The sequence below is a fragment of the Phascolarctos cinereus genome, unplaced genomic scaffold (assembly GCF_003287225.1).
Source record: "Phascolarctos cinereus isolate Bilbo 61053 unplaced genomic scaffold, phaCin_HiC Scaffold_5;HRSCAF=322, whole genome shotgun sequence".
Lineage (NCBI taxonomy): Eukaryota > Metazoa > Chordata > Mammalia > Diprotodontia > Phascolarctidae > Phascolarctos > Phascolarctos cinereus.
In genome coordinates, this window is record NW_027555958.1 from 83,987,651 (window position 1) to 84,014,362 (window position 26,712).

General features: G+C 38.9%; 1 protein-coding gene across 3 annotated transcripts in view; it reads left to right on the forward strand.

The window, feature by feature from the left end:
* The first annotated feature begins 11,010 nt into the window (after positions 1-11,010).
* Positions 11,011-26,712, forward strand: part of RNASET2 (ribonuclease T2) — a 45,512-nt gene continuing 29,810 nt past the window's right edge. Inside the window, exons 1-4 of one of the 3 annotated variants that reach the window (XM_020970404.2) lie at positions 11,011-11,138; positions 12,989-13,088; positions 15,672-15,732; positions 21,933-21,988. In XM_020970404.2, the coding sequence (XP_020826063.1) occupies positions 13,000-13,088; positions 15,672-15,732; positions 21,933-21,988 (206 nt within the window). In that variant the 5' untranslated portion in view covers positions 11,011-11,138; positions 12,989-12,999. Of the gene's footprint in view, positions 11,143-11,255; positions 11,459-12,988; positions 13,089-15,671; positions 15,733-21,932; positions 21,989-26,712 lie in introns of those variants that run through there. The other 2 variants (XM_020970403.2, XM_020970402.2) reach the window with 2 other exon arrangements.

Here is a 26,712-nt window from a genome sequence, read left to right on the forward strand (position 1 = left end):
ATATCTAAGCTGCTTCTTTCCCTAGAAGGCAAAGAAACTGCTCCCAAGACTGGATTGGCTCGAGGGACCTAAATTCAATTCTTGTCTTTCCTTGATGGCTTCTGGCAAGGTTGACTTTTCAGTAATTCCGCGTGTGCCTGTCTACATCCTCCCAACTTCCCTCTTAGGTGACAGGGCTAGAGTCTAGTCAGACTATATTACCATTCATTAATATAGTTGCTTATTCTCTTCTTGGAGATCTCTATGAATGTCAATGCTACAACTTTTCTTAGTTTTAGTATCTGATAACCTTTACTATCAAGGCATTTTTCTTTATATCCAATCTCTTGGCTTTTCTTCTGCCTTTCTGGACTTCTCCACCTTGCCTCAGTTGCTGTCTTACCCTACAACTTCTGTCAGTGCCTAGGGCCTCCTCACCCTGGAACATCTATCTGCCCCATCCCATCCTGGAACATTCTCTCTGCTATTCCTCTTTTCCCAATGGTAAGTTCCTTCCAGGGCCTCCCCTGAAGGGAGTGGCCCAAGCCAGCCAACCTTCATTCCTCTCTTGGTTCTCTTTTCTGATTTTCCAGATTTTGACACCAGGCTGCTGCAGGTACTTTCCCAACCTGCTTTAATTCCTGTTTGTGTGTTGTTTTTCCCCATTGGAATACGTAAGCTCCTTGAGCATAGAACTACCTATTTGCTTGTATTTGATTCCTCCTTACTTGGCACTGTGCTTTATATATAGTAAAAGCATAATAAAACTGAAATGAGATAGATACTACCTACATATAAAGCACTTCTTGTACCTTAAAGCCTATAAATGCTAGCCATTACTGTTTTTGATGTTGCCTTGCTTTCTTATGTCAATTTAATTTTCTCATTCCTAGAAAGAAAGAACAGGACATAGAAAAAAGTAGCAAAAAAAAAAAAGTAAAATTTGCTCTTGGCATCCTTCTCATGGGCTCCATTTTTCGGCCATCCCTTTCTCTGTCCAAACTATGTCCCATTACTTCAGGTTATGCTCTTCCAGGTGACATCGGTTAGGGAAGAAGTGAACAAATACGTGACTTTCTGCTGATAAGGAAGCTAACTGTAGCATCCTACCTTAGTTGAAATGTTCTTTTTAATAGTTGTGTTTATGTGAAGACTTCAGGCTCTAGGGCAGTCCAGATGAGGAAATAGTTTTAGTTAGGGAATACTACCTACATCCATTAAGTCACCTTACTACAGCTATCTGGATTTGGTGATTCTGCTATATCCTCTTATAGATAAAGCTAACGCTAACCTTTACACAAATTCTTTGTCCTGAGTTTCATATTAATTGAAAACCATAATCAAATCACCTCTTTTCTGAGATAAACCTAGAAAAAACTTTTCATCACACATAATTATTAATAATTAAAGTTATCAGTAACTTTAAATCATAGCCTTTTGTTTTAGGCATTTCAGACTGGTATTACAGTTAAAGAAACATCTTCCGATCCAGGAATTCCATTTCACTCTCCTGACGATACAAGCGTCCCTTGCCATTTGTGAGTTTCATGTTGCCGTTTTGGTTAGTCATAGGTTGGGGTTGGCCTTCAACAGTGGGAATTTTTGGAGATTTGCAGTGTACTGTGGGAACATCAGATAGGACAAGCACATGTAAAGAAAACCCAAAAAAATTAGTAAGTTAGAAATGCATACTGTAATTATTTGTCCATTTTGTAATTTATTACTATAAGTATGCAGGGCAGCTAGAGAGCAGAACCTGGAATCAAGAAGACCTGAGTTTAAAACTAGCCTCAGAAGCTAGCTATGTGACCCTGGGCAAGTCACTTAACCCTGTTTGCCTCAGTTTCCTCACCTGTCAAATGAGCTGGAGAAGGAAATGGCAAACCATTCCAGTATCTTTTCCAAGAAAACCCCAAATGGGATCACAGTCAGACACTACAGAACGACAAACCATAAGCATACACACATAAATTTGTTACAAACAGTCAAATTGTGTTTAAAAGTTTCAGTGAGCCTAAGAATTCCAGGCTCCTCATTCTCTCTGGGTACACCTCCTCTTTGTCTCTCTGCCATCCAGGCTCAGTCATGTGGTTTTCTCCCTTGTGTCTTCCACTTTTCCCGGATTCTTGTTGTTGTTTGTTCTTTTTTCTCGAAGAGGACCATGACATCTGGAAGGTGATGCCATGATATGCAAATGAATTGGATTTAAGTGAGAGCTGTGCCAAGTCACCAGCCTCACTTCCATGAAGCAGGTGCTGCAGCCGCACCAGGAGCCAGGAAGATGCTTCATAGTGTAAGATACTAATCTCTGTTGCATAGAAACTGCAATCTGTTTTATGGGTGCAGTGTATTGTTTTACTTGTTTAGTGTGTGAAATAAATATGGTCAGAATTTTTAAAACTAAGGGCTTGTGGTGGGGACTAGAGTTATTTGCAGTTTTTTACTTTCTTGGGAGTCCTGAGCCCCTAACCCCTGAAAATATTGAGAGACGACTGTATGACCAGAAATGTCAAGACAAAAAGAAACTGTGTCATGTAGTAGAAAGAGCACTGTGAGCTCTAGAAATGGACCTGGATTCAAGTATTGCCCCTCTGATGTGTGACCTCAGGCTAGTCATTCACCTTGGGAATCCTCTCCCAAAATGAGAAGGTTATTCTAAATAATCTTTTCAGTCCCTTCTGTATCTAAATCGATGATCCTTTGACCTGTCATTCAAGATCATTCTGTGCATTTAGGTGATAATGCTGATAAATACAAGTAAGTTATATTGGATTTTCTGATATATATATATATATATGTATATATATATATATATATATATATATATATATATATTTATAATATTTGTATTTTTAAATATAACTTAGAAAGAACAGCCAATCTGCCTGCTACAGATCTAAGGGCCCATCCACAAATCAAATGCAACCCATGATGCATCCTGTTCCAGATACATTCCAAAAATGACAGCCAGCACCCTTGCAGAAACTCTCTTTTTTTTTTTTCTTTTTTTGGCTAGGCAATGGGGTTAAGTGACTTGCCCAGGGTCACATAGCAGAAACTCCTTCTTTCTGGGAAGCCTATTCCTCCTTCTCCCGCCCCCTCCCCCTGCCCCTGTAGAAATTGCGAAGGTGTGGGGAAAAACAGGTGAAGAGCTGTGATTAATCAGTTTATTTTCAACCAAAGATGTCATTCATGCCTCTTCAGCGGCTCATGAGGCTTTTAAAGCACCCAAGCACCCCATCACTAGCACCTGGATAGGCTGGTAAATGTTTAACAACCAGGTCTCTGAAAAAAGAAAAAAATGTAGCCAGAACACACTATTTAGTTTAATCTGCATCATTAACATTTTCTTCATCACTTTTTAAATTCTAGACAATCAATAAAACAATCAACCAAGCTCTGATTTATCACGGATTTCTTAAGCGTAAATGCTGCCGCTGAAAATTTAGCAATGGGAAGTTCAAGCTGGCTCCAGCACACCGCAGCCACTTCTGGTTTTGTTACCTTTGTTACTTAGTGCCTACCTGACAACTGAGAGGGAGGCATTTACCTTCTCTGTGCTTCCGTTTCTTTATTTATAAAATAGAGCTGAGCAGGAAGGGGGTGGGGATTAGATTTTTTCTAAGGTACCTTCAAGTCTTACAGTCTATAGCCATAGACTAGGTCTAACCAAACATCCTCAGTCCCAGTTTGCAATTTGTGCTGGATGCGAGGAGGAGTGTCACTTCTTCATCTGGATTTAGAGTCTTTTGTTGAGATTCCTTAGATGGTAAGATGGTTTGCATAAAACCAGCAAGATTCCTTTCTCCAGGAATAATAATCCTTTTAAAAGAAGCATTTGGCTTATGAGGGTAGGGCCACAAATGTCATGGAACTGAAACTATACAGGAAAGTGCTCAGGGGTTAACTCCTGCTGACCTTGGGACAGTCATTTCCTTATTGGCTTCTGTGCCCCAAACCTTAAATAACTCAAAGCGCAGTACTGATGGGCAGATTTGAACAGTGGAGAGGAACAGACAAAAACAAAGGAAAACCAACCAAGAATTCTAGCCATCTAAATATAGCCACCACAATATAGTCTAATAGTCTTATATAGTTCTCTCTCTCTCTCTCTCTCTCTCTCTCTCTCTCTCTCTCTCTCTCTCTCTCTCTCTCTCCTTTTCCTTAGAGGTAGAGTTAACTGACTTGCACAGGGTCACACAGCTAGTAAGTGTGTAAGGCTGGATTTAAACTCGGGTCCTCCTGACCCCAGCACTAGTGTTTTATCCACTGAGCCACCTAGCAGCCCCCTTCTCTATTTTTTCAAATACATTATAATTACCTGGTTGTTGTTCAATAACGTCCAATTCTTTGTGATGCTATGGACCATAGCAAGCTAGGCCCTTCTGTTCTTCACTATTTCCTTAAGTTTGTCCAAGCTCATGTTACCGTCCATGAATGGTATGACCTGTCCATTTTGGGTAACCCTACATGGCATACACAGCTCAGTTTCATTGAGGTACACAAGCTTCTCTACCACGACAAGGCAGTGATCCAGGAGGAGTATAATTACCTATTCCTAGCCTACACCAGTCCAGAAGAAATGATTATCCTTGACTTTTATATACTGACTTCAGGCAATCAACCTTAGAAAAAGAAGTTGTTGTTCTCGTTAAAGTTAATAGTAATAGCTTCTGTTGGCTTCTTCTCTCTATAGCTCAATTACCCTATCTCCCTAACTGAGATAACAAGAAGTCCAAAATTCATGAGGGAGAATTCTGGGGATCTGGGTACAAGTCATTTAAAAACTAAATAATCTCAGGTATTCTGAAATAAAACTAGCAATGATTTTGTCATCTTTCGTCTTAACAAAGAGAATAAGGACTGGCTTGTGATTTTATGGGCATAGGGAACCTCCCAAGTCAATATAGATTGGCACCTTCCTGGCAACTTTTAGGCCTAGACATCTGAGACATCTAGTAACTTGTCCAGGGTCACACATCCAGTGTGGAGGAGGAGGAGAAGAAGGAGGAGGATGTAGATGAACCCTGTTCTTCCTGGCTTCAAGGCCAGCTTTGTGATGCTGCCTCTCATTTATCTGGTCAGAATTTAATATCCCTCCATGATTTATGTCAAATAAAAAGGGTGACCTTAGGAAATGTAATCCTTCTTTTCTTAGGGTAGCCTGCCTTTGGGATAAAAAAGCTTGTAGAAGGGACAGACCTTGAGTCTATCTACTAGATAGATAGATAGATAGATAGATAGATAGATAGATAGATAGATAGATGGATAGGCAGCCAGATAGATAGATAGACAAATGAACAAATGAATGTATAGATAGATGAACAAATGGATGAATGAATAGATGGATAGACATAAATAGATGAATAAAAATATGTATAGCTAGATGAACAAATGAATGAATAAATGGATAGATAGATGCATAAATGAATGCATAGATGGATAAAGATGGATAGATAAATAGAGTTATCAGTAGAAGGAATCCCTGCAGCCAAGAGATAAGCCATGAGAAATTAACAGAGGCTAATCTGGTATTCCAGTATAGTGGGAGCAGGCCCACCAGGGATCAACAACTTCTGGATGGTAAGGGTTGGACTACAGTAGGCCAACCGTGACTCAGGCTCAGTATTGGAATGAAATGAGAAACAAACCATCTGGCAATTAACAAAAAGAGTCTTAATTAATCTTAGGGTGGAGAGGATATTCAGCAAGGATACAGTGTTGATTGAGTACAGTTTTCCTGCTTCTCTGTGTTAGCCATTCTAATGATCTGGTTGAGCCTGAGAGAGCAGCTCCTGACCCTTTATGCCCCAGATTTTGTGTGGGAGGCCATTGGGAAGTCATATCAGTGGTTTACAGCCTTAGTCCCCTGGGCCAGTTAAGATTCAATGATGGTTTCAATATTTTTCAAGGAAAAATTCACTGTACCTGCAAGAGATGGGGCCCTAGGAAAAACTAGTTCAGCTCCATGGCAGGATTCTTGGAGATATTATACATACCGCACAGCCCAGGGGATGGAATGCATATGGGTACTCCTTTCCCTTAGCAAAATTGCTTCCCTCCTCACTCTTCCAATTAGCTGGGTAGTCAAACATATTGGTTCTTTATCTGTTGGTTTATATTCAATTTACCTACTAGAGAACCCTGCAGACCAATGCTCATTTATGTGGGTATTTTATTTAAGGTTTACCAGCAGAGGGGATAGGGGAAAACCTATTCCTTATTCTAGAGAAACTAGAGATTTGGTCAGCAGGACCTACTTTGGGGGCTCTGAGCTGCTAGGACAAAATGGGAGAACAGTATTAGATGTACAATTCTGGCTTATGAATTGCAGATTCACCTACTTTTATTTTTTTTATATTTTGCATTTTTTAGTAATTTTTTTTCTTTTAAACTTAAATACAAAATGAGAATAGAAAAAAAAACATTGCCATGTACGCAGCAGAGCATAACAGAGGATGCAATATAAAACAATAAATTTCCATTTCGAGGAAACCTATGTAATAAATACTACACATTGTTTTCAAAGCTGTCCAGTTTTGTTTTTCTTTTTACTTCCTTGTTGGTTTTCCTTTGTTCTCTGTTGTGCAATTTTTACTTTATTTTTTTTTCCTCTCCCCCCTCCCCCGAAGGCTACAATTAAATGCGGAGATATATATATATATATATATATGTGTGTGTGTGTGTGTGTGTGTGTATGTGTGTATACACACATATACATAGATATCTATAAACATACACACACATATATACATATATATACTCATATACATATATGAAGATTGTACTATGCTTATTTCCTTCTATCATCTGTTTCTTTGAAGGTGAATAGCATCTTCCTTCATAAGTCCAAGTTTTTCCATATTTTTCTAAATCAACCAGCTCATCATTTCCTACACCACAGCAATATTCCAATCAATCACGTCCTATCTAAGAGATTGCCTATGAAAGTTTTTTCCCCCAATTTTCTGCATTCCTTCTGTTCTTGGCTACATAGGTTTTATTTACACAAGAACATTTTTATTTAAAATAATTTAAATTATCCATTTTACACTTCAACAATGCTCTCGCCTTATAATATAGTTTAAGATCTGGTGCTGCTGCATCTACTTCCTTTACATCTTTTTCCCCTGGTTTCTTTGAAGTTCCTGACCTTTTGTTCTTCCAAATGAACTTTGTTATTATTTTTTTCCAACTCGGTAAAATAATATTTTAGTAATTTAATTGGGATAATATTGAATAAATAGATTAGTTAGGTTAAATTGTCATTTTAAAAATTATATTGGCTTATCTACCCATGAACAATAAATATTATTTCAGTTATTTACACCTGAGTTTATTTGTATAAAAAGTGCTTTATGTTTATGTTCATATAGTTCCTGTATCTGGCAGGTATATGCTCAGTCTAGGTATTTCAAATGGTCTATTGAATAATGTTACTGACATACAGCATAGTTTCTCTATTTTTCACTTTTGATTAAATGCATTTTAGCTTTAACATTGTCTAAGACCATGATTACTATCCCTGCCTTTTTTACATACTAAATTCTGCTCCTGCCCTTTATTTTATCTTTGTGTGTATTTCTCATTTTTATGTTTCCTGAAAACAACATATTGTTGAATTCAAATTTTTAAGCTGATATCCGTTTCCTTTTTTATGTGTAAATTTGTCCCATTCACATTCTAAGCTACAATTATTTGCTGTGTGTTTTCCTCCTTCCTATTTTTCCTCACCATCCTTCTCTACCTATTTAGCCTACCCCACCTCATTCCTGTTTTACTTCTACCTGCTACCTTTCACCTACTTTTAGAAATAAATCAAAAGCCAATGAAATGTCAGTATACATAAAGAGCACCAGTATCTTACTTTCATTTTTAAACCACTGGCCACTATTGTGGTGGGTTGGGTTCAAACAGAAAGTCATTCCCCTGAAGGAGCAGAGCTGAAAAAATACCAAGCCCCCACAAAAGAGAGTCAGTTTTCTTCTACACTGCCTCTCCAATCAGCCCACAGGCAGCCAGCCACCTAGTTTGACAGCACCACATGCTTCCTGTACCAGAAAGCCTCCCTTTCTCTGTGATGCAGCCTCAAAACTAGAGCCAGTCACTCATCGTTTCACTTGGTTAGGCTATTTTTTGTAGTTTTGTAACCCTGTGGCACACTTTCACTGATGATTTGCATTTGAGAAGAGGTATCCAAGATACCATCAAGGAAAACTAGAAAATGAAGTGATCTGTTTTTCTGTTTGAATGAGGAATGAAAGATGGAGGCCAAGGGCTCCACTGGTACCTGTGACTGACTAAAAGAACTGGAAGAGGACCTCCAGTGTGCTGAGTGGACCCTTTAGAGGTGGCACCATGGATAGGGCTCTAGATTGGAAGTCAGGAAGATCAGAGTTCAAATCCAGACTCAGACAACTTATTAGCTGCATGACCCTGGGCAAGTCATTTAGTCTGCCTCAGTTTCTTCATTTGTAAAATGGGGGATAATAATAACACTATATGGGGGGTAGTTGTGAGGATCAAACAAGATATTTGTAAAAGTTCTTTGCAAACCTTAAAATGCCATGAAATTGCTAGCTGTTATTAATAATGGCTCAGCTTAAGAAAGTGTAGAGGGATTTAGAAAACTGGTAGAGCAGTATTACTTCAATGAGATATAATCCATTGAAATACTGAAAAATAGTAACATCGTTTCTGAGCCATTCAGTCTTTCTGGCTTACTTATCAGTTTTCTATATGTGGTAGTCAGCCTTCTCTCTATGAAAAAATGCAGTAGGTTCTGCTTCATTTTTGTCTTTGTATTGGCAACATCTGGAACAGTGTTTAGCACATAATAAGGAATTAATAAATGCATGTTGATTGATTGAGTGCCCACTGTGCTAGGAATTGTAAATTATCAGCTATATCATAGAAACTATGGCCTGAAGAAAGGCTACACACACCTTTGGTAAATATTAACTCTTGGTAGATTTGCTTTTTATTTCAAAAACATAAATGCTTTCAACCTCTTCTAAAAAAAAGAAGGAAATGATAATTAAGAGTTTGAAGAAGTCAACTTTTTCTCCACAAGTAGAATAATAGAATTCTATGTTGAAGATTTTTTTACAGTATAACATTTCAGACACCAAGACAGGCCATGTAGAAAAACCTTTTTAGATAATGAAGTCTTTTCTGCCACTTCTGAAACCATATGACATAGGTGGCTTCTCACTGTCTGTGTACACAGCTGGTCCTAACTGGGATGTATGTTCTAGATTTTATTTAATAAGATGTTCTTTCAGGCTTTAAAACAAAGCCTTCTAACTATGAAGCTAAAGCAAGATGATTTATAAGTCCCACATTATGTGATATCTCACCAAAGAGTAAAGTGAATCTGGTATTTTATTGAACATTTTGGATTTTTCTGCTGTTTGTTTTATTTTTGTTCTGTTCCAAAAAATATTCTTCCTTGTGATTCCAAATATGAGATGTGACATCTTCCCGAAAAACAATCACTTTTCAAGAAAACATTTGACTGTTCTTTTCAGCTCCTTTCCTGGCCCAGTTTAGGCAAAGTCATAATTCAAATAAAAACATTCTCTGAAGCACAGGTGCAGTTTTCATAACAGCATTTCAGATTGTGGTAAAGCTCATACGTGCCAGTCAGAAAAGCAGTGATTATGGGCAGCTAGGTGGCGCAGTGGATAGAACACTGGCTCTGAAGTCAGAAAGACCTGAGTTCAAATGTAGCCTCAGACCAAGCACTTGACACGTACTAACTGTGTGACCCTGGGCAAGTCACTTAACCCCAACTACCTAAAAAAAAAAGCAGTGATTAAAAATCCAGGAAATTACATAAGCATACTTAAAATGTGCCACTTTCTCCATTTTTTCATTATACAGCTATCTACTCATTGTCTATATATGTATATATACATACATATATATGTATATACCCATTTTTCCATTAGAATTTTCATTCCATTCCTTATAAAGGAATTTTTTTCTATTAAATTTTATAGTATTTGAATTGTTAAATTGTGAATATTATAGCAAGTGTATACAGTACTACATTAAATGAATACTTACATGCTTCTTCAATTAGCTAGCTAATTGAGGGGCAGTGTGGAGTGGAATGGATATAGTGTTGACTTAGAGTAGAACTGTTGCTTCATATCTCATTTCTAACACTTAACCAGCTGTGAGACTGAGGTCAAGTCATTTAACATCTCTGAGCCTCAATTTCCCCAACTGTAAAATGACATAATTGAAAGGATGACCTCTAAGGTCCCTTCTACCTTTAAGCCTATGATTTCATGATCTTAACTTCTAGAATCACAGAATCCTAAAGTTGAAAGGAACTAGAAAAAAATTCTCTAATTCATCCCTTACACAAAGCATGAATTTTCCCTACGATATTCCACACAAGAAGTCATCCCATTCTCTGCTGGAATATTTCTAATAACAGGGAACTCATCACTGAAGGCAGCCTATTTTGTTTTGGGATAGTTCTATTCAAATGATAATACACACACAGACACAGACAGAGACACACACTCTCTCCCTCCCTCTCCCTGTCCCTGTCCCTGTCCCTGTCCCTGTCCCTCTCCCTCCCTCTCCCTCTCCCTCTCACTCTCACACTTCCCAAGTCCGGGTGTCAGAACGATCACCACTGAACCTTTCCCACACCCACTCCCTAGAACCATAACACACATACAGGATTTGAAGTTCAGTGCATTAAGATCCAAATCAACAAGTCAAACCCTGAGGAACCACGAGCCATTATTAACCAGCATTGCGTAATTAAGACAAGATCTTGCAACTTCTGGAAAACTTTGTCTCGGCTGCCGAAGGCGTTTTTTCTTAACCAAACATTATATCTTAACCACCCAAATTCAACCACAGTCTTGGGGAAGTAGGTGGGGAAGAAAGAGGTATATTCAGCAAATTAAAAGTAAAGCAAATGAAGAAGGATTTTTTTTTTGCCCCTGGGCAAAATAGAACAGAGGAGGAAGAAGGCGGAGCCGAAACCCCAGCGGCCATAGTTCGTCAGAATCACGTGTCCGAAATGGCTCAAGGGGCGGGGCTGGAGTCCGGACACTCCGGACTGCTGACGGAAACCTGTGCAGCTGGGGTCGGGCGCTGCTGCTCCAGGTTTCAGTGCGCGTCCCCCTAAGGCAGGTATGCAGGGCGTGGGGCGGAGTCCGGGGCTCTGGCTTGTCCCCGGTACTGTAGATGCTTCGGAGCTGCTGGAGGTCTGCAGTCCAGATGGACGCAGGACGCCAAGCCGGGCACGTGAATCTTCCCGTGGTAGCTGGCGTAGGATCCCATGTTCCAGCCAAACCCTGGGGAAGAGACAGAGCCGGGCGCTGGCTGCTGCAGACCCTTCTCAGCCCCTCTTCTCCAAAAGGCTAAAGTCGGGGGAATGTGTTCAAAGCAACTGCTCACAGACCTGCTGTGCTTGTGAAGGACATGGATGGGGTGGAGTTGGGGGACAGTGAGTTTGTACTTTTTAAACTTGTATTTGCTTATCAGGAACATTAAAACACGGTGATTTTGGGGAGGACAGGGGATTTCTAGCTCATATATAGTTAGGGAGTTTTGGGTTCTTAATGGCAAGTTCGTTGTTGCTTTTGAGGAGTGGGATAAGGGGGAGGCAGCACCGGACTAGTAATTTCATCAAATTCCTGGGGTAATTCCAGGTGTGGAAACTCTCTACAGCAACGAAGATTGGCAAATCTATAAATCTGTAATTTATGGTGTTAGAAGCGCCGAGAGTTTAAGGGAATTGTCACACAGTTTATGTTGGGGTAGGTAGGTGGAACTTCAATCCCGGTCTTGCTAGTTTTAAGGTATCCACATTCCTAGGTTGCCTTTAGCACTCAGTCAAAAATAAAAGGTGTATTTCACTATTTCAGGAAAAAAAAAAAGCAGAAAGTGCCCACTCTGGTAAGGTTAGTGGCCTAACCTGGAAAGAGCAATGGATTTTAGTCAGAAGAAATAAGATTAAATCCTTCACTTACTACTTACTAGCTATGTAACCTTGGACAAGTTAACTTAATCTCTTTAGCCTCCAGTATTCTCATCACTGAAATGAAATGTGTGATTTCTGATATCCTTTCCAGAGGCATAGTCTGTACTTGGAGTAGAAAAGGCTAATTGTGATGCTTCTATGTAGAAGTTATCTATAACTCTTAACTGAATTTTTGGAATAATTGAATGGAAGAAGCTCTGCCTTTGGAGTGAGAGTTTATATCCCAGCTCTAAATGCCCAGATTCATATCCTAGCTGCCTTATGCAGTCTCTTCATTCATTTATTTATTAGAAAACAGGGCCTCTCTCACTCTGGCTGGAAGTACACGGGCTGCTCACTGGCAGATTCCACTGCTGATCCGGTTGGGCACCTTGATCTGTTCCATTTCTTATCTGGGCCACTTTATCCCTCCTTAGGCAATCTCTCCTTCCCCTCCCAGAGCCCTCCTATATTAATGTTCAAGAGTATGTGATGGGTTTAGCCCATTTTAACCTGGTACTCCCAATCTCCCAAAGAGAGATGCCTGCTTCAGCCTCCCTGGCCTTTGGGAATCCAGCCCTGTATCATCACACCCAACTTCTTCATCTTTTGGGGCCTTACTTTCCTCATCCCTAAAATGAAGGGATTTCTCTAAGACCTCTGAGGTTCCTTCCAGTTCTGTATTTAAGGCTCTATGAAGTAAGCCTGAAAGAGAACTCTAGATATGTCAGGAGGAAGTTGCTAAATGGACATTTGAAATAGGACCCCATTAAGTTGCTTCTCCATATTTTTTAAATTGAAAAAGCAGTATTTTCATTTATTTTTTTCTATGCTGTTACCTAGATATACTAATCCCAGTTGTTATGCCAGCATGTTCTAAGAAGAGACTTGAAAATAATATCAATGCCTTATGTTTGTACCATATCTTGTATTTTTCTAAGCATTTCTCATAGGTTTTGAAACCCTTAACTTTTAACATGACTAACCTTCTTACATGTCTTTTTCTCATTTTAGGATTCAATACAATGCAGCCAAAAACAACTCATGTGTTCATTCTGGGTTCCCTTTGTTTAGCTTTTTATTGTTTGTGTGCTGCTGACAAATTCTACAATCGGTAAGTTGTTTGTGGAAATAAAATTTTGAATCAACTTTCCAAAATAATTTAATTGTATAACTAGCATTGATGCATGGAAAGAGTCCGGATTTGGAGTCAGAGGGGCTGGTTTCAAATCCTGGCTTTTCTACATCCTACCATTGTGACCTTGGGCAAGTCACTTTTAACTTTCTGGGCCTCACTGCCATCATCTGAAAAATGGGGGGGAATGGTGGTGAACTTGGTAATGGGTTGGAATAGATGACCTACAAGGTCCTTTTCAGCTCTAAATCTATGCTTCTATGCAGATAGTTAAGTGACAAAAAGGGTTTTTGTCCCAAGTGAAAAGCACAAATTTAGAAGATATACATTATTGGTGGGAGCCTTACTCATTTCTAGATTCTTTTCACTGACAACACAAATAGCTGTTTCATCAGATAGTTTGTTGGAAATTCTTAATCTTCTTCAAAATTGTTGTCTCCTCTCCACATTTTATCCCCTCTCAAAGCCTAAAAAAAAACCCCCAACACTAAGTGAATTCATTTATGTACTTGTTACAAAAAAGAATGCTAACTTTCAAAATCCAAATTTTATTTGAATAACTAAAGATTGGGACCCATGGGGTATAATTTTATTCTAAAATAATATTTGCAAAGAAATTGGAAGGTAGAATTTGCCTCCTGTTTAAAGTAGTTGTTTCATTATGTATGACTTGATATTTAACTTTTGAATTTGAGTTTTTCTGCAAGTAGGTTGTCACTTCCTAATAATTCCACATTATAAAGATTCCTATGATGTCCTTTTTCTTTCCAAGTTGTTAAAAAATGTGGTTCCAGGTGTTTTCAGGATGACTTTTCTTATTTTCTTATCAATGATTAGAGTTCAGGCACTTTAGAATTTATGGTGTTTTTGTTTTGTTTTTTCTCTCTCCCCCTTGGCTAGACTTCCTCTTGAATATCACCACTCAACTTCTTCATTATTGTCATAACCTTGTACTGCTTCTTTAGTGGGGGGGCAGAGGGGGAAGTGGGAGGGGGTGCTTCCTCTCAGAGCAATTTCCTTTTTTCTTCCCAATTAATATTTGAAGACAGTAACAGTTCATATATATATATCTACACACATGTATATGTGTATCTACATATACACACAGGTGTTCATATAAACAGAGGGTATATATATGTGTATATACACACACACATACACACGCAGAGGATAGCCCTAAAGTCTCAGTGCAGTTTTAAGCTATTAAAGCTTTGCATAGTTACAGCAGCTGGTATCACAGAAGACCTGAGCTCAAATCCAGTCTCAGAAACTTACTAGCTGGGTGATCCTGGGCAAGGCACTCAACCTCTGCCTGCCTCATTTCCCTTCACTGTAAAATGGAGGTATAATAGCACTTACCTCTCAGGGCTGTTGTGGGGATCAAATGAAATAAACTTGTAAAATGCTTACCACAATGCTTGGCGTATAGTAGGCGCCATAGAAATGATTATTTCCTCCCCCTTCATTTAGTATATACAGAATGCTTTCCTTCTAACAACACTGTGAGATAAGTAGTACAGGCATTATTATACTCGTTTTCATAATGATAATAATGACTAATTTTTATATGTCATTTACTATGTGCTGGGCTATGCTAAGCACTTTGCAATTATTATCTCCTTTGATCCTCACAACTGCACTGGGAGGTAGGTACTACTATGATTCCCATTTTACAAATGAGGAAACTGAGGCAAACAGAGGTTTAGGTGATTTGCCTAGGAGCACACAGCCAGTAAGTGTCTGAGGCTGGATTTGAACTCAGGTCTTCCTAACTCCAGGCACAGCTCACTATCCACTGTACCACCCAGCTTCCCACCTTAGAGATATGAAGTGATATATCTAGGATTTCAAACTAGTATATGCCAGAAACAAATCTGCACTCAGCCTTCTTGACCCTGTAAGACCAGGGCAGAAGCATTTCCCTTCTATTTATTTTAAACTTCTTAACTCAACTAGTTTATTCTTGTACATGGTTGGATATCACCATCGGTTCCAACCTATAATTAATTTTCTCATAACACTTTAATTGTGAATCCTACACTTACTCATCATCTAATTACTTAAACAGGCTATTTATTTATGGAGAAACTTGAAATGAGGATGAAACCCAACATTTTAATGAAAACTGTGTAGAGGGCTCTACATTTCCCAATTTACCCTGAACTATCTCAATTTGAGTTTTAATCTTAGTTCTGCTGGTATACTCTATACTTTAGCTTAAAAAAAAAGCTAGAATATTATGATTTTTCCCTGGGATACTGATTTTTACTGTGTTATCTACTGTAGTCTCCATTGTCTGTAAAACAGGGTTAAAGGTATCCTTCAGGGAAACCTTGAACATGAATACAATGTTTGTTAAGCACCTAAAAGGATTCAAGAAAAAGGTGTTGTATAAATATGAGCTATTTTTTAATGTGTTTTTCATATTTCATTCCCAGCCTGCCTTAGTCACAAATAAGCTTTTTTTTGATTTGTTTTGGGTTTTGGATGAAAGCCATCATTTGGCTTCATGGCAGCTTTTTAAAAAAATTATTGATAAATAAATTCCTTATCTTTCTGTAGTGGCAACCACGAGTGGACCAAGCTGTTTATGGTTCAGCACTGGCCTACAACTGTGTGTAAGGTGAGTTTTTTTTGACCAGGTGAGCACTGCACCCTCCCCCCCCCAATCATGTAATAAAATGTTGAAATGTTTGTACAATTGGAATCATGGCTGATGTACTGTGTTACTTCTTTGTCACATGGAACTATTGTCTTGATGTGGAATTTCCCCAGGAAAGCTTTGTTCTCCCTTCACCTGTCATCCCAAAGGAACCAATCTATATATCCATACTTCCTCCTTCCACGTTCTTTGTGGCTCACTCTTAGTACCTACTACCTTTTCCATGAAGCACTCTCTGTGAATGAAAGTGAGAAGATGACCTTTCCCTATCCCCCATTCTTGTTCTTGCTCATCCATCTTTCATTCATTCAGTGAACATTTATTATGAACTGACTGTGTGTAAGGTATTGTGCTAGTTATTTGAGGTGATGTATAGATATATTAGGTATGAGTCTTGCCTTCATGGAACTTTCAATCTAGTAGGGAAGTCAAGACGTACACCAAATTAATTCAAAATAGAATGTGACAAATGTTATAAGAGAAGTACATCCAAAAGACTATGAGAGTTCATAGGTGGCATAGAAATGAAGGAATTAGGAAAGATTTCCTGGAGGTGAAATTTGAACCAAGTCTTCGAAGGATGGTTTGATTTTCAATAGTGGAAATTGGAAGAGGGTTATGCATCCCATACCTAGGCAGCAATGTGAGGAAAAACAGAAATGGAAAGCAGCTGGTGCTTGGGAGAGGATAAATAGTTCAGTTTGGCTGAATCCTAGCACATATGTGAAGTCAGAGCAAGATTGAGTAGATTCTTTGATTGCCAAGTTGAGGGAACAGCATGGTGTAGTGGAAAGAGTATTGGATGTGGAGTTAAAATATGAGGTTCAGATCCTTCCTCTAAGACTTACGTAAGTACTGTAAAACCTCAAACAAGTCATTTCTCCTCTATCAAAGGAGGTCATTGGACTAAGTGATCTCTAAAGTCTATTCTAATACTAAAATCCTAGATAGGAAGGCCCAAAATTTATGTAATTAAGCAGTAAGGAGCCATTTTGATTACAACTGACATTTATATGGAGCTTGCAGATTTTCAAAAAAAAGCTCTTTTGAGCCTTACACTCTTTGAGATAAGTACTGAAGACATTGCCCCCGTTTTATAGATGAGGGAACTGAAGATTAAAGAGTTTAAATGGCTTGCCCATGGTTGTACAGCTAGTAAGTCTTAGAGACAGGATATGAACCCAATTTTTCCTGACTATAGGTCAGACACTCCACCAGCTAGCTGATGCTACCTTCACTGAAGATTTTTGAGTAGTGCAGTGACATGATAAAAATATGAGTCCTAGGAAGACTGACCTAGCAGTGCTGATGAGGTTGGAGTGTAAGGAGAGATGGTTTAGGAAGTTGTTATAGTAGTCCATGTGAGAGATAGTTTGAGCCTGAAAGATGGGGATATTAGGGGAAAAAAAGCAGGAGGAATAGCCTAGATATATTCCAGAGATAGGATCAATAGGACTTTTGATACAATCCAAGCCAAGCAGTCATTTGTTGAAGCAGGTTTTGTGTTGGGCATTGAGGATCCAAACAATTCCAGTGATAAAGTTGTTTAGGTCATTGGTTTGTGCTTTTTGGCCCCCAACCCACTGTAAGTGCCAGAAAGGCAGTAGATAATTATGTGATATTAACATTGGCATTAGGAGGTAGGCAGGCAGTAAGCATTTATTAAGTGTACCAGGGCTTCTTTCAGGTGTAAGTACTCTGTATAGCCTTCTCTGTTGTTGTTGTTCATCCTTCATTCTTGAAGAGGACCAATAACATCACAAGGGTGATGTTTTGACTTGCTTGTGAATTGGATTTAAGTGAGGCAGAGCTAAGCATAGTTGTTAGCCTCACTGTCTCTTCCAGAGTCATCGAAGTCCAGGGGCAAGACAAAAGTCAAGATAACTTGTGATGACCCAGCACACAGTGGATAGCCTTGGCCTTTCTAAGTTAAGACCTGAGTTCTTGGGAGGACAGAAGAACAATAGTGTTGAAAACTGCAAATGAAGTATTCTCTCTCTCAACAACATTACACGTTGTTTTTGATCCAAAGTGATTTCATTGTACTTGGCCCATAATAGGCACTTAAATGTTCATTGATTGATAGAAAGGAACACCTGATATAGAAAACATCCTCTGCGAGTGCAGATCAGTAACTGCTCTGTAGCTGTTTTAGGGAATTGTCTAATCACACAGTTGGCATGTACTAGAGTCAGGCCTTAACCTAGATCTTCCCACCACCAAGGCCAGCTCTCTATCCACCGAGCCTTATTGCTTCTCACCTTGTTTTATGTTTATCTATATGCGTGTTGGGGCAGCTAGGAGGCAGAGTGGATAGAGTGCTGGGCCTAGGGTCAGGAAGACTTATCTTCATGAGTTCAAATCTGGCCTCTGACTTACTAGCTGTGAACCTGGGCAAGTCACTTAACCCTGTTTGCCTTAGTTTCCTCATCTATAAAATGAGCTGGAGAAGGAAATGGCAAACCATTCCAGGATCTTTGCCAAAAAAAAAACCCAAAACCAAACCAAAACAAAACAAACAAAAAACCCAAATGGGATCATGAAGACTTTCACATGACTGAAATGACTGAACAGCAATAAATATGCATGTTGAATTTCCCCAATAGACTGTAAGCTCAGTTACTTAAAAGATGGTCCTTTCTCACGGTTGCATTCCTGGTGCCTAGCACAGTGCCATCCACTTGGTAAAAGATTCATAAATGTTTGTGAGTTTTCAGTTATTAGAAGTAAAGCCTTGGGGAATTTACTGTGTGCTTGGTTATGCCAAGTCTGGCTTTATGTTCAGTGTAAGGCCATATGTTCAGTGAGACATTTGTCTAAGGGGATGTGGGAGTTTTGTGGGCTAAGTGTAAAGATAATTAATTGAACTGCTAGTGAGTAATAGCTTATTTATTGTGCACCTGGGTTGTGCATTAAAGCTTTAGAAATATATGCATTTTAAAAACCAGTTACAGGTAAAATCTTACTGCAGGAATACAATTACAAGGGAAGCATTCTGTATAACAAGGCTAATCTGTGCCCCATCCACAGCTTATTATTAACATTCTGTGCAGAACTGTTTATTGTCTATAGATAATACATGAACTTGGGCAAGTAATTTAACTTCTCTGGACCTTGGTTTCCCCTGCTGTAAAATAAAAGCTTTGAACAAAACGATTTCCATGTTCCCCTCCAGCTTCAAGCCCTGTGGTAACAAGTGCTTTCTGTGATTTTCAGTCTCCAGGAAAAAACCTTTAATTTTATGGTATTTGTATTGTAGCTGGGAAGGTGGGACAGAGCTGAGCTACAGCTAAATTTCTGATTAGACTTTGGTCCCGCCATCCAGTAGCAATTACCCTCAATTTCCATCATCCTAAATCTAATAAAGGCCACCAAAAGGAAATTACAAACCATTGCATTAAAAAAAGAGAACATGGAGCTCAGGAGAAAAAGGGAGGGGTCGTGAAGGCCCTCTTCTTTCCCTAATGAGATCATAGCTCTACCTTTCCCCTTATTTCACTACAGGTAGTTGGACAACTTAATCAACAAATATTTATTAAGCGCCTAATACCTTCTATTGTATAAAGCTAAAAACAAAAGAGTGCCTGCCCTCAAGGAGCTTACATTCTATGAGGGGAATCAATGTATACACATGTAAGTAAATACAGGCTATATACTAAGTAAATACAAAATAAATAGGGGAGGATAAGCACTAGCAGTGGGGAATCAGGAAAGCCACAAGTAGGAGGCAGTGCTTAAGCTGAGCTAGCGATTCTAAGACAGAGAGGTGAGGTGGGAATGCATTCCCAGTAAGGAGGCTAGCTATCCTATGCAAAGGCCAGTTTGGTGGTACTCTACAATGAATGAAGGGGAGTAATGTGTCATATGTCTAAAAAGGCATGCTAGAGCTGGCTTGAGAAGAGATTTAAATATCAAATGTAGAAGTTTACATTTGATCCTGGAAATAATTGGGAGCCGCTGAAGATTATTGTGGGGGAAGGAAGAGAAGAGAGGGTAAAATGATCAGATTTGTGCTTTAGAAATAAGTGAATAAATGAGAAAAACATTTATTAAGTCTTTAAACTGTGCATAAAAGTAGAAAAGCAAGACAGTGTCTGGTCTCAAGGAGCTTACATTCTAATAAAGTGAGAAAATACATATGGAAGGTCATTTGGTGATGATGTGGAGAATGGATTGGAAGAGACTAAATGCAGGGAGACTAATTAGGAGGTTATTGTGGTAATCCAGATGACAGGTAATGAGGGCCTGCACTAGGGTGGTGGCAGTGTGAGATAGGGGCGATGTGAGGGGTGTTGTGGAGGCAGAACTGACTAGAACTGGCCATTAAGTGGATGTGGGTCCAGAGAAGTAAAAAAAGGGTATGGGGTGTTACAGGAAATGCGTCAAAGATATTTCCTAGGTGGGGAATTTGGGAGACTGGGAGGACGATGTGTCCTTCACAGAAATAAGGATGTTAGGAAGCTGTCTTGGCTTACAGTGAATTGGGCCCAGAATTGCATAGGAAAAGGAAATTGGGGCGGAGAAGAAAAATGACTGTTCTGAGGCTATGCAAATGGTTATTTAAATGCATACACACATATATACGCGCATATGCATGTACATATATACACACATGTACATACATACATACATACATACATACATACATATGTATGTGTGTGTGTATGGAAAAAGCCCAGGCTTTAAGGCTTAAAAATGAAATAGCCGCTAAAAATAATAACCTTCATTTCATCGAGCTCCTCTCTTTTAAATACAACTCAGGAATCTTCTGCCCGAAGTCTTTCCTGATCTCTCCAACTACTTTGTATATTTGTTGGTTAACTTTATGCTGTTTATATTGTGTATGCTTGTCTCCCCCATTAAAATTTAAGCTTCTTTCATGTAGAGATTGTTTCATTCTTTAAGTACTTGTCTGTCCAGGGCCTAGTGGAATGCCTGGGACAGAGTAGGCATTAATATAACAAATATCAATAAGTATTTGTAATTGATCAATTAATTGGAGATATATGTATACATATATGTGCATATTTATTATGTGTCTCTTTCTGTAGCCATATCTTTATCTGGATCATCCTTTTGGCTGTATGCTGTGGTCTACTCCACAGACCGTCTTCATCCACTGCATTTTCTTTGTGTGGATGGTTGAACAGAACTCTTTGGAGTAATTGATTCTGGATCTCATTCAGGAATTTTTGTAGTATTCCGGGGCACAATGCAGTCAGTGGTGTCATTCTCAAATAGGAGCACCTAAAGGACCTCACCATCTAGAGGGGAATCCTCTTCAACATAACTCTACACTGGACATCCTGTACGCCAGGAGCGTACACTTTGGGCAAGCATCTGCTTTCCTGTTTTATGCCCCATTTGATTTTAATAATCAGAGGGTGACTGAACAAAGTTACCTTTCAAGGAATCTCCTATGCTTTTTAACATGGGCATGCTAAATTTCATCAGATGCTTTTAAATTGAAATGGCATTTTCCTCTATTGAGCAAATCCTATAATCTAATAAAGTTCCATGAAGACACAACAGCTACAGAGTTGTTGTCTCTAGATGTAGAGGCAATAATTATTTTTAACCTTTATTATTAATACAATACTATACCATTCTCTATCAGTCTGACATGGCTCTTGTTAGCTATATCATTTGGATCTGCCTGATAACTAAACTGATTTAGATTCAATCTTTTTTTTTCCTTATGCATTTATTTTTCATAGTATGGCAGTATAATTACCTATAAGAAGTATAAGCACTTCCTCTACTATCTTGAGTTCACTATTACACTGACAGACAGTATAAACACACTGTTTTCTAAATTGTTACAATTCTAATTTGTAGTCTTATTTTTCAGGCTCAGTATGTTGAAATGTTATTTCCTTACCCCTAGGAATGTTGCTAGATCAAATTAATTGTAACACGACAATGAGATTAAATATTTAAAATATCCATGTGCATATATATTTGCACACATTAGTTATAAGCATGTAATAATATATGCATAATTTATTCTATATTACATATATGCATATATAATTTATTCTCTATATATGATTTATTCTACATTACATATGTATGTATATGTATGCAGTCTTGCATAAGACTGCAGAATGTATTTAAATAAATAATGAAGTCATTTTTGTTTTTGTTTTTCCCCCCCTTAGGAAATTGAAAATGACTGCAGAGATCCCCCTAATTACTGGACAATACATGGACTGTGGTAAGAATTTTAATCAACTAACATTTAGATTTACAAATAAGCTTAGTATGACCATGTTGAAACTACAGTCCCAATATTTATTTTTGTTACTCTTGGTTAGGGTGAATATATTCAGTTCAGAGTTAGATTTGATGAAGTAAATACAGACATTTGAAATGTGAGTTTGGACATCTAGTCCACCCCGTGACCCGTGAGTAAATCAGTTACGCATCCCTGACAAGTCACTTAGGCTCTGAATCTCAGAACTGTAATGTATCTCAGGGGTGACCAGGTACAACCCCTTACATGAAGCATGACCCCTTTCTATAATATCCCTAACACGTGATAGAGTAAGGGCATACTTTCTAAGGCAGCCTGTTGCATTTTTGGATAGTTCTTATTGTTAGGAAGTTGTATATATTGAACAGAAGTTTGTCTCTGTGTAGATTAAATCCATTGCTTTTTTTTCATTATTGAAAACATTCTACTGAACCCTCTGACCTCTGTGGTTGAGCAGAACAAGTTCTTTTACTTTTTTATAAAACGTCCCTTTGGGGGCCATTTCTAGTCATCCTGATCTATATCTTGCCACTGGACCTAGATGGCTCTGGAAAAGAGAGTGAAGCTGGTGACTTTGGTTTTGTTTTGGGGTTTTTTTTTTCATTTTTTTAATAGTTATTTTTTTATTTGTTTTCAACATTCATTTATATAAGATTTTGAGTTCCAAATTTTCCCCTCTCCCCAAGATGGTATGCAATCTGATATAGGCTACACATACTTTATTATATTATATTAAACGTATTTACACATTAGTCATGTTATGAAAGAAGAATCAGAACAAAAGGGGAAAACCACCACAACAAAAAAGAGCAAATAACATGCTTCGATCTGCATTCAGATTCCATAGTTCTTCCTCTGGATGTGGATAGCATTTTCCATCATGAGTTTTTTGGAATTGTCTTAGATCATTGCATTGCTGAGAAGAGTTAAGTCTAATCAGAGTTGGTCATTGTACAATATTGCTGTTACTACGTACAACGTTCTCCTGGTTCTGCTCACTTCACTCAGCATCAGACCATACAAGTCTTTCCAGGTTTTTCTGAAGTCAGCCTGTTCATCATTTCTTATAGCACAATAGTATTCCATTACATTCGTATACCACAGCTTGTTCAGCCATTCCCCAATTGATAGGCATCTCCTCTATTTCCAGTTCTTTGCCACCACAAAAAATATTTTTTGTACATGTGAGTTTTTCCCCCTTTTTCATGATCTCTTTCAGACCACCTATTAGTGGTATCGCTGTATCAAAGGATGTGCACAGTTTCATAGCCCTTTGGGCATAGTTCCAAATTGCTGTTGAAGCTGGTGACTTTGCACAGCTCTGCCTTACTCAAATCCATTTCACTTGGAAGTCAAAATGACACCTTCCTGATGTCATGGTACTCTTCAAGAATGAAGGACAAACAACAAGACGTCCCTTTTAAAAAACTGGAAACAAAGATTATAGACCCCTCAAAGTTATCTTTTCTCTAGGTTAAAAAGCTCTTATTTCAAATGATCATTGTATGGCAAAGATTTTGGTTCCTAATCTCCTCTGGACATGTTCTTGCCTGTAGTATTTTTCCTAATATATGGCATTCATGGGGCAGCTAGGTGGTGCAGTGGATAGAGCACTGGCCCTGAGGTCAGGAGGACCTGAGTTCAAATCTGGCCTCATACCAAACACTTGACACTTACTAGCTGTGTGACCCCGGGCAAGTCACTTAACCCCAATTGCCTTTAAAAAAATGTTGATTTAAGCTAATATGTGGCATTCAGAACTGATAACACTCTAGCTGTGTTCTGACCAGAGAAATACATAATTGAATTCTTATTTCCTTCAATCTTAACACTGTACTTGATATAACGTAGCCTAAAATTTCTGTGGGCAGCTAGGTGCTGGGCCTAAAGTCAGGAAGACTCACTTTTGTGAGTTCAAAACTGGCCTAGCTGTGTGACCCTGGGCAAGTCACTTAACCCTGTTTCCTTCAGTTTCTTCATCTGTAAAATAAGCTGGAGAAAGAAATGGCAAATGAGTTCACACCTGGCCTCAGACATTTACTAGCTGTGTGACCCTGGGCAAGCTAATTTTTCATACTGATTGGTATTTTCTTTGATTTATTCATTTCCCCAGCTTAAATTCCTGAACTTTCTATTTTGAATAGCCTTCACCCCCCTGGCTGAGCTATTGAGTAGGTGGGGTTGATTCTTCATTGTCTTGCCCTGGGTCCTCTGGCTTCCTGTGTTTAACTCCACCTCTGAGGGTTACTTAGCCAGCCCTCCTACCCCATGGATTTTCAAAGTTCAAAGCATTGTATCTTTAGGGTCTTTGCTGCCATTTCAGTACATAGTGTTAGGGACCCTGGAGTCCCTAGACACATGGGCTATCTTAGCTAGGGTGTTCTGGTCTCTGCTGTTCCCCAGGGCTTCCAAAGTACCGTTCCTGGGGCTCTCTGACCTTCTTCAGTCTTTCTCAAGGGGGTGTCCCACTCTTGCTACCTCTTGACACAGCCTTGCAGGTTTCGTATATCTGTGGCCTATTGCTGGTCACATTGGGAGGCTAATGTCTTTGCTGGCATTTCCTTTTCCTACTGCCTTTCCACCCCCACCCCCACCCCCCGGTCTTCTGGCTGTCTCTTTGTGTGGTTTTGGGGTAGAAGAGATTACTTGCTATAGTTTCTCATTGGATTTCTTGATCGTTATTCCATCTAGTACAAATTTCAAGTTTTTATTGGAGTAGGTATGGGGGAACTACGTGATCTATGTCCATTCAGATGGCCATCTTTGGGAAGTATCTCAGCTCTTATTGGTTCTATAGCTATCCCTTTTCTATCCAACAGCTATTCTATCTCAGACCCTCATTCCCTCTTTCAGCTAGAGGCAACTAAATGGAGCAATCCATAGAGTCCTGGGTCTGGAGTCAAGAAGAACTGAAACTCTAGCCTCAGACACTAGCTGTGTGACTCTGGACAAGTCTCTTAATCTCTGTTTGCCTTAATTTCCTTAACTGTAATATTAGAATAATAACATTATCTACTTCACAAGGTTGTTTTGAGGATCAAATGACATTTTAATATTTATAAAGTGCTTAGCACAGTCCCTGACACATAGTAGGTACTATATAAATGCTTATTCCCTTCCCCCTTCCCCTCTCTTTCCTGAACTATTACAGCAGCTTTCTGATTGGTGTCCAAGTTCTGATTTCCTTTCCAGTCCATCCTCTACATGGTTCCCAAAGTGGTTTTCTTAAAGCATAGTTCTGACCAAGACTCTCTGCTGCAACCAAGACAGGTTACAAGTTCATGTACTAAACTTTTAAAACCATCACCAATCTGGCCCCAGCCTACCCTTGTGGGCTTACTGTGCATTATTCTCCTTCCGGCACCCTACATTCCAATCAAGTTGTCCAGCTTGTTGTTCCCTCTACATTACATTGCATCCCCTGTGGTCATGCCTTTGCAGAGGCATCTCCAGTGCCTGGCAGAGATCCTTGTAAACAGGGATAGGATAGGGACTACACCTGTGATTTCACTGAAATAGGGAAGACCTAGATGAGGACATCTCCCTTTACCAATGCAAGTGAGCACCTTCTCTGCAATTTAGGTGCTTGATAAACACTTGTGAAAGAATCAATGAATCATGAATGAGTGGATACCCCATCTTCTGTCACTTACGTTCTTCTTGAATCCTCAGAGATGATAGTTGTACATTTAAAGCTGGAAGGGACCTTAAAGGCCATCTAATCAAACCCATTCGTTTTACAGTTGAAGAAACTTGAGTCTCAGAGAGGTTAATTGATTTGCCCAGAGTCATACAGGTTAAATGACAGAGAAAGTTTTTAAAGACATGGCTTCTGACTCCAGATCCCGGGCCTGCCATATTCATTGTGCCACAATGGGTTAGTGGTCATGTCTGCAAGTTCTTTTAGGGAATAGAATTCATTCATGCCAGTAGGTGTGAACCTCATTTGAAAGAGCTATTACTCACCTACCTTAGACTAAAATTCTGCCTAAACCGTCTTTTAGTTCTGCTTGTTTTAGTCTGAAGATTAGTTTCCTTTTCAGAGAATGTGGTAGCAAAATAGCTTGAGTAGTTATGCTTTCCTTCCATAATTAATTATTGTATCACAAGACCCCACCTTATTGGGTCTGTCCCTTCCGTGTGCTTCTTACTCTAAACAGTGCTAAAGAAGAGGCTCACATTTTCTTAGGATGTTAGGTTTAGAGTTGAAAGGAACCTCGGAGTGATTCATGAACATTTGGGAGTTTTTCAGCGATAAATAATGCTGCTGTCTTTAAACATGAAAAATATGCTTTTTTCTTTCTTATAATGTCCTTCGAGGATATTGTATTTTTTGTAAGATTTAATCCCTTCTAAGCTTTAAACCTTTCTGACATCATTTTTAAAGTTATATACCATTCTTTTTGTTTCTTAGACATTGGTGCTCCGTTTTTTATGTGTGTGTGCACATGTGTGTGCTTTAATCTGAGTTTGTTGGATTCTCTTTATTTTTTAAAATTTTAACATTTTATTTTTCCCAATTACATGTAAAAAATCTTTACCTTTTCTAGGGGAAAGGGGGGAAGGTGGGGGAGGCATTTGGGGTTAGGTGACTTGTCCAGGGTCACACAGCTAGTAAGTGTCTAAAGCTCCATTTGAACTCAGGTTCTTCTGCCTCCAGGGCCAGTGCTGTATCCGCTATGCCA